Below are 9,483 nucleotides of genomic sequence, written 5' to 3'. Positions count from 1 at the left end.
TATTTATTTATTATAGTGTACAAACTTTTCATTCTTGTTAGTAGAACTAATTATTAAATTTCAAAAGTAAATCAATTACCCCAGGAAAAAAGGATCTAACCAACGCTAACCTAAGAGTTGTGAATTTTTAAGTAATAGTTGAGAAATAAATATACAATTTGTTCGATTGTTGTCAAAAACAAATACACACATATACAGGGTTGAATACCTTATATCAAAATGATTATGAATACGTAAATTAGCAAGTCATGTGACAATCACTGCAGATATAAAGTCGTGGTGCAACTAAATGTATCAGAACTATATTTTGATATTTTTTGGAATTTTATAGGTAGTGTGTTCCTACCGGAAATTGATGGCTTTAGGAAAAGGTACGCAATAGTCTTTTCTGACGCCAAATATTCATACACTCAGATCATAAGATCTGTTCAAATCGTGGATTTAGCATTTCCAAGACGGGAATATCCCTTTTACTTAATGACATTGGAAAACATAAGAAGCCAGATCAATTTGAGGTACGATGGACTAATTAGGAAAGAGACCCGCAGAAAGTTACACCAGATATGGTAAGTTAAGTGCAGTGTCTTGTAACAGGTGAGAATCCACGAACGCCAAGTCAGTGACAAAAACCGTCCATGTGTCTCAAACAACAGCACCCAACATAATTAAACAGTATCTCTAGCTGGAAAATCGACACAAATCACGAGTACATATCTGCCCAGTCGTCCCATATCTCAAGCAGCTGGAGAATATAATGGCTATTATTGCTATTCCGTACGAGATACACCGGTCAAATCACCAGACACAGGCCTGTGGATTTCTGTACCGTCGGACATTTGAAACAGTCACTGGGAAACCATCATCCTCGTATATTAGATGGGTCATGGAAAGCAACAGGGAAGAGTGGTATGCTTTGTATACGACATTTATACGACAGAGCCATTTCCAATATAAACTACGCTTAAGAGTTATTTTCATGATGCATAGCGTAAGATACAGCATGGTTGGACATGGTGATATGGAAAGTAATGACGTGGCGAGTCTCCTAAGTCGTTTTTATATAGTGTACACAACAACTGTATATATATGGCACATACTTCTTTGGCTATTTTGGACTTGCCTTTACGAGTTTCATTTTAACATGGTTAACTATATATTCCAATAAAAGGTGTTTGAACGAGTTGTTTCTCTACGAATAAATTTATGTTTGTCCTTTTAATTTTTGTGACATAATTAGTAATTAAATATGGTTTGAGTAATGAATTTGCAAACTTATAAAGAACTTTATTTAACACTAAAATAATACAATGGGTCTTAGATTACTTTATATTTAATGAATCTCAACACAAAATAGTCTTAGGTCTAAGAAATTTTCAATTTTATTTCACATGAATTGTAGAATAAAATGGAAATGTTTTTTAATCGTTTCTTTGACATCTATGCTGAAGGACAGAAAACCAATTAGATTTTACAGTCTCTTTTAACGCAATGATGACTGCGATCGCCATGAATCGATAATTTCTTCTGCTTTGGCAAGCATTCTGAAGCAAAAGCTAATCTATCACATTATTTCTCCGAAAAATCTCTTCTCCCCTCCCCTCCCTCCACACACCATTCTCTCGTCTGATCTTTTTTTGTTTATTTTTGAGTCTTCAAATGGAAATCGAAAACTAAAGAATTAATCAAAATTATGTTTAAAACTGGACTCGGATAAAGTTTCTTGAAATGACGTTTATAGTGAAACTCTAATTGTAATCGACGTTTAGTATCGATTTTAAAATAATTATAAAAAATGAGGTTTAAATCTTAGTCTTAGCGTTTTCTAAAGAGCATCTTTGTAATCAATATCAACTGTATTTTCTAGAAATGAGATTTAAGATGCATATTTAAACAGCTATGAAGTTTCTACGTATAAAATATTACAAGTGTCGAATGAAGATTATTCGTAAAATCATGATTTCCTAGGCCATTTTTGTAACTGATATAAAATATAAACTGATATGAAAATCCCAATGGAATCTAGAAAATGGAACTTTTCCTTGACATAATAGGATTTTAGTTGAACAGTTTTCTCGAAGTAAATAATCTCAAACTGCAAAACATTGGCTCAATACTTTTTTTTTATCCATTTGAGAATCCTGTCCATTCTTTTCATCTTTTTGAAGATGACTGTGAAGTTTCCCCGAAGATTGTAAAAACGTCTTTATTTTTGTTGTGTTTAATGTAAATTTATTTTATATAAAAAAGTGTATACTTTGTACGATAAAACTTATGCAATAAAAACATTCTGCACATTTTTGGAAAAATAATAAAGTGAAAGTGCACATGCACCGCGAGACAAACTTTTCATTGATGTCCTTGAAAATCAGGATTTTAGTATCCTAACACTAACACTTATAAGTTTCTCACTCGAATAGATAAATGAATACACCCACTCACTTCTTATATATAATTGGGTGTGTTATTTAAGCGATTCTGGCTTTTGTCTCCTTTTGCCCCCCCCCCATGTACTTTAAGAGACAAAGGACTGGGATTCCTTAGTGTTTGTAACTAAACCGGTTGTCCGCTTGAGATGGGTTTGCAGAATAATGAAGATAAATAATTACTTACATTCAGCTACCTTACAAACCTTTTCGTATTAATGTGATTATGTGTTGTTTCTCCAGACCTACTGACCCCCCGTAAAGAATACATCCTGCTAAAATCAATATATCTTCTCGATCGACTTTAAGTTCTATTTATTATGTATTAAGCAACGAAATACAACAAAACAATTCGACTTTATAATTTCGACTATAATTGCGCTTTCAAATTCGAAAAACAAGTTTTCGTAAAGAATAACGATTCCTGGACTTTAACGAACAAAGGTGTATTTGAATATATGTAAACTGGGGAGGGTTTGGCACATAGACAAAGAAGTACGGTTTGAGCTACATGATTTGAAATGTATTTACATATCAAATAATTCAAAAGACAAGATTTCATATTTAGATAATTTTCCATCCAAAGCAACGACAAAGCTGAAGTTAAAGTAGGTTCTGGGAACACCAACATTTATTCATTGATTACAGTTACTGTGGGACATGATTCTGATTAGGCAACATACAATATTATAGAGACTCTGAGTCATTTCTCAATCTGTTCAACTAAAAGTCTTATGATTTTAAAATGGGTTTATAGTGAATAATCTAATGGAAAATGTACTGAAACGTCTTTCCAACAAATAAATCTTCCTTCGGGTTTTCCATTATAAATCTACCTGCTAATAATAAACTTTAGGTTTTATGATATTGCATGGAGTTAAAGATTTGACACAGGAGGCATCCAGGAAATTTCTAACGGTACTTATTTGAGATTTGAGTCAGGACTTTTTTTTTCTTATAGTTCATCACGATAAGAAGTGATCCGATTACACTCGTCATAGGTCGTACAGCTGGGTCGAATGGTATGTCAATATATTACTGAGCAATAAATGCTCCCCATAGGAAGCATAAGGAAGTCTTTGTATCGTTGTCTCTCCACATCATAACTGAAAATCTGTCAAAACAGTTTCAATCCATAATGTTGCACTCAATATATAGTTCAACTCTTACCCACTTAGGCGTGAGTTCGTCGATCATGTGTGCAGAGGGCTTTGCATGGAGCGTTAACTCATTTGTGAAATGTATTGGCATACTGTAGTTTTGCTGTATTTTAAGATGATTTTGACTTAAGCAAGGTCTTCTTGACCTTCAGTAGGATTCACGAAGTCCTTTTCTTACCACTTTAATACTGATAAATAATTTCAGTTGCTGTTCTGAATTTCACCTATTGCCAACAGCCAGATTGCGAGAGAAATGCTCGTAATATTACATTGTTGACTTTCCGTGGCTTTGTCTAGATTGCCGTGTGGTACAGTACATCAACATGAGATGTTCTTCTTTCTTGGTTTGTGCGGTTTCTAAAAGTTGATTAGTTCTGATGGTTTATAATTTTTTTATTTTTCCCCAACTACTAGTAGACAGCGTTGTCATATATAAAGCTATAAATCAAACCAGTTCATTAGATGAACTACAACTGAAAGCACATCATTACATTGCTGGCTTACCATACTATTCAACCTTAGTTAATTATGGGTGAAATCGAACGATGAAGAGTGAGATACAGGCAGAGACTCACTATAGGCTGAATAACATCAGAAAATGCATTGAAGATGAGAAGCTTGAATTGGGTAAGTCGGTGCAGACAATGAGGAAAAGCAAACCATAGTCGTCGACCTTCAGAATTGAAGAGTACACCAAGACTGATTGAACGAAATTGCCAATTCAATACAAAAACATCTGGATTTTTTCTCTACAGGTCTTTATAAGCTAGATATGACGAGCTATCTGACATAGTCGCTCTATCTCCGGTGTATGTGCCACTTTTCAGCTATTCAGAGCGTCCCAAAGTCGAAAACCAGTGAATACCTAAAACCGAGATTTCTTATTTTCATTCATCATCATCTTTCTTCAACAGGCTTGGCGCCTATCTAGTTCTACCAGTAACTGTAATTTTATCATCATTTGATAGAACAAAACAGTCTTCAAGATCTTTGACTACCTATTGTATTATTATTCTATGCAAGATTTATAGAGCTTTAGAATATACTCTATAACCTAGTAACCAACGCACGCCATCTTATAAAAAAGTAAACAAACAATTATAAGGAAAAAAAATTATCATTAACTAAGAAAGCTAGGTAGGGCTGGCTACTGAGCTTGGAAAAAAAGGAACCAAACAAAATAGGGATGGATATGGACACATCACTTGATCAGCAAATGATCACATAGCAGACTAAGCTGTCTCGACTTTACATGGAGAATAAAATCCCTATATTACTGGTTTCCTCGCTGGCAAAACAAATAAAACCAGAATTTCCAATCGTAAAATGTTACTCTATTGTAAAATAGTCGTAAAAGTTGTATTCTAAAGTTAACTAAGGGAAAGGTATAATGATGAAAGCTGAGATTTTATTCAAACACCAAGGTTTCGATAGATAAAGTGGGGAAGCCAGTAATGTAGTGATTTTATTCTCCATGTAAAATCGAGACAGTTTAGTCTGCTATGTGATCATTTGTCGATCAAGTGATATGTCTAATTTCATACGTATCTTGTTTGGTTCTTTTCTTCCAGTTGAGTAACAAGCCCTACATATCTTTTTATTTAGCGATACTTTGTCTTCCTTATACTTGTATAGACGGATTCAGGACGTGGGCTTGAAACATTTGGTTATCTGTTATTCATATACTGGTTTAATCCGCGATTTAGTTTCAGTGTTATTACTGTACTTAATATTCTCCTAAGTTTTATCTTTTGATTTTTTACCTTTTTTATTGCAATGCGTCATTTTGTTATAGATAAATATAAGAAAAATGGTTTGAGCATATAGCAACAAAAAGGTATTGGTACGTATAGGAGACCAGGGTGAAGTATAAATAACCACGGGCGTACTGACATGCGTATTAGGTAGGGGTTGAGCAAATAGAAATACAGATGAAGTATCATCTACAGAAAAGGTAGGAAATGAGCACACAAGCACACAGACGAACTGACATGTATAGAAGAGAAAGGTTGACCACACAGGAAGGTATTTATATTGATATGAATAGAAGAGAAAGGTTGACCACACAGGAAGGTATTTATATTGATGTGAATAGAAGAGAAAGGTTGACCACACAGGAAGGTATTTATATTGATGTGAATAGAAGAGAAAGGTTGACAACACAGGAAGGTATTTATATTGATGTGAATAGAAGAGAAAGGTTGACCACACAGGAAGGTATTTATATTGATGTGAATAGAAGAGAAAGGTTGACCACACAGGAAGGTATTTATATTGATGTGAATAGAAGAGAAAGCGGAGAAGCATAAAAGAACACATATGAACTGACACATATAGAAGAAAGAGAAGGGTTGGCCATACAAGAATACAAATGTACTAACATATCTAGAAGAAACAGAATGGTTGGCCCTACAAGAACACATTTGTATTAACACATATAAAATAAAGAGAGTGGTTGGCTATCCAAGAACACATGTATACTGACATATATAGAAGAAAGAGAAGGGTTGGTCCTTCAAGAACACATATGTATTAATATATAGAGAAGAAAGAGAGTGGTTGGCCATACAAGAACACATGTATATTGACATATATAGAAGAAAGAGAAGGGTTGGCCCTACAAGAACCCATATATATTAATATATATAGAAGAAAGAGAGTGGTTGGCCATACAAGAACACACGTATACTGACATATATAGAAGAACAAGAAAGTTGGCCATACAAAAAAATACAGGTGTAGTGGCATGTATAGAAAAAAGAGATTGGTTGGCCATATAAGAACACACGTATACTGACATATATAGAAGAACAAGAAAGTTGGCCATACAAAAAATACAGGTGTAGTGGCATATATAGAAAAAAGAGATTGGTTGGCCATATAAGAGCACACGTATACTGACATATATGGAAGAAAGAGAAGGGTTGGCCCTACAAGAACACATATGTATTAATATATATCGAAGAAAGAGAGTGGTTGGCCATACAAGAACACACGTATACTGGCATATATAGAAGAAAGAGATGGGTTGGCCAAGAATACATCTTTACTAATATATATATATTTATACAATATCAAAGAATAATTACGTGTGCATACCCATGTATAATTTTTGTTTCTTATTGATATAAGAAACTAGTTATACAATTATCTAATGTGCATATTTGGTACAAAATCATGTAAAAATTAATTTCAATTGAAAAGAAGTGAAACATGCAATGATAAATTATGTTTTAGTTGTTTTTTATTTACTTCACACTGGGAACTTGTATCAGTAGAATAACAGTACAGTTCTTATGAATGACATCAAACTGGGAAATTACAGTTACGATTCAACAGAGGTGTGTCAACTTAAACTATTACTATTACTACATAAAGATATATAAAATACATCTAAGTTGTATTTAGAGTGTTCATAAATCCTGAAAACAATACTTTTCAATGGGAATATAATAGTAACAGATATCATAATATTATTTATGGAATGGTTATACAATAAATTCTAATTTTAACATTATGCCCACATGTCACTGTTGGTTGCTGGTAAAAAATTTTCATTGGGAGAAAGAATGTAGTTGATGTTGTCCAACTGAAAATCCTACACTTGAAAGGATATTTTCCCATCTACAGCTTGATTTATATTTTAGACTTAACAGAGAAAATAATACTTCAAATGTCGTACTTATTCTGGAGAATGCTTACAAAAAAGCATCAACACATTAGTATCATGTAAATGTTCACAAAGAAATTATCTTTGTTTTTTTTTTACAAAATTTTGCAAGACGGTAATCATTCGACATCACAAAATGTTCAAAATGGTGATAGTTTATTGTAAAAGAACGAAACATGGGCTGTTGAATGTAAATGTAGAGAGTGCGACATATGTTCAACATAAGTTTTGAAGGTTCAGTCACAAAATATGTACTTCAGCACATTCATTCAACTGTGACAATTTTAGTGATTTCACCCAAATCACATTACTAAGTGTTATTGTGTGATGTTATAGGATGGGGTGATGTAGTGACACCCTGTAGATATAGATAAAGTAACGATAAAACTGAAATTGGAAAGCGTTGGTCAAAATGCTTCTAGCTTTCCTTACTTTGTATCACCAGTTTCGTATCTTCGCTGTAACACATAACTTTTCTTAACACTAACCTGATGCCACTTGTTGTTTAACCTAACTTGCTCTCACACATAATCTTATTCCATCATCCATAATTGTTAATAATATATTGTTTGTTTCTGATTTCAGTAATTATATATAGATCAAATACGTTCTTTTCAATGCTAATTTAACTTTTAATTACATCATTAGATACAGAACTTAAAACAACTGGAAGTGTAAGAAGTTTTGGTTTTAAAAAGATTAGCTTATGCCGGGAATTCGATAAAAGGCTAATGCGCACTTTATTCTTAATTTTTAATTTGCTTCTAAAGCTCAGTAGTTGGCGTCATCTTGAGCGACTGCTGAGCTGTCGTTTGTAGCACAGCAGCGTTTTCTTCCTCCACGCAGGCTGTTTTTTGGTACTGAGGTTCCTTCCTCCCAGGGGTCCACTTATTCTTGAGAGTTACAGCAAGCTTCTCTCTATAGCAGAAACCCAGAAAGATAAGAGCCCCTAAAGCTATGACAGCAGCTACGATAATGCCAATAATCATTTGTTGTCTTCTATTCTCTACGTAACACCCGAGGTCTTCTTTCGTGACCTCTGTAAGCAAAACGTTTTTCAATCCAGGAGGACTTGCACAATGTACGTCCATTACGTTACTGGGAGCTTCTGAAGAAACATTTTTGTTTCTTAACAACTTTCTTAACCACAGAATTTTACAGTTGCAAATTAATGGATTATCTCTTATGTCTAAGACGTCAATATTATGCCACGGGAGTAAATCATGATCAAATTTAGTGAAGGCGTTTCCACGAAGGCTTACGTATTTTAGGTTGGGAAGGTCATCAAAGGTTTGTGATTCAATGTGGTTTAAATGTTTATTATGAGATATAAAAAGTTCCTGTAAATATATGTTGCCAAGAAAAGCGTCTTTACGAATGCTAGTGAAGAATGGTGAGCCGCTAATTCTAACAACTCTTAAATATTTCAGTCTTTGAAAGGAGTATGGTCCAAGTTCTCGAAATTTATTTTGTCCAATATTAAGTTCTTCTAAGCGATGGAGATCATTCAGCACGACTGTAGGAATTTGTTGAAATTCGTTATCGTGAAGATTAAGAACAAGAACTGAGCTTAACTGTTGAAATCCACCAGAATGAATTTTACGAAGACCACAGCCATCTAAAGAGAGTTCTTCAAGATGTTTCAGAGAAGCAAATGCCCGTTTAGGGATCTCGGTTATGGTATTTAACCCAAAATCTAGCTTTATCAAAGTAGGAAGGACCCGGAATGCTATACGAGGAATGTAATTGAGTTTGTTGTCTCTTAATAACAGAGACCTGATTTTTCCAAGTACCTGAAATGCATCATTCGAAATGGTAGCGATTCTGTTTTGCGAGAGATCCAGCGTTTCCAGATTTGGTAAATGCACAAAAGCCCTTGGTGGGATGTCTTCTAGAAAGTTTTCGTTTAAATATAACACCTTTAATTGTTGAAGACCAGCAAATGAGTTGTTATGAATTAAGGATATCATATTTCTATTCAATATAAGAGATCCCAGATGACTTTGCATCTTGAAGTTAAATTCTCCTAGATCTACTAGCTGATTATGTGAAACATCTAAATACTCCAAGTTATGGTAAACACTGAAGGAAGCCATTATACCTTTGATGTGATTGTTCTTCAGTACAAGTTCTCGAAGTTCTGGGTTCAGTGTGATTGGGACAACATCTAAGTTAGCATCACCACATAAAACTCTTAAACTTTGATCATCACACTTACATCGCATGGGAC

General features: G+C 34.0%; 1 protein-coding gene across 1 annotated transcript in view; it reads right to left on the bottom strand.

The window, feature by feature from the left end:
* Positions 1-7,340: 7,340 nt before the first annotated feature.
* The window catches only part of LOC106472066 (leucine-rich repeat neuronal protein 2-like), a 42,587-nt gene continuing 40,444 nt past the window's right edge, over positions 7,341-9,483 (bottom strand). The window contains exon 3 of the mRNA XM_013932699.2: positions 7,341-9,425. Coding sequence (XP_013788153.2) covers positions 8,018-9,425 — 1,408 coding nt within the window. The 3' untranslated portion in view covers positions 7,341-8,017. The remainder of the gene's footprint in view (positions 9,426-9,483) is intronic.

The sequence above is a fragment of the Limulus polyphemus genome, unplaced genomic scaffold (genome assembly GCF_000517525.1).
Source record: "Limulus polyphemus unplaced genomic scaffold, Limulus_polyphemus-2.1.2 Scaffold117, whole genome shotgun sequence".
NCBI lineage: Eukaryota > Metazoa > Arthropoda > Merostomata > Xiphosura > Limulidae > Limulus > Limulus polyphemus.
The sequence above is the reverse complement of the archived record's forward strand: the minus strand, read 5'-3'. Positions and strand labels throughout refer to the sequence as shown.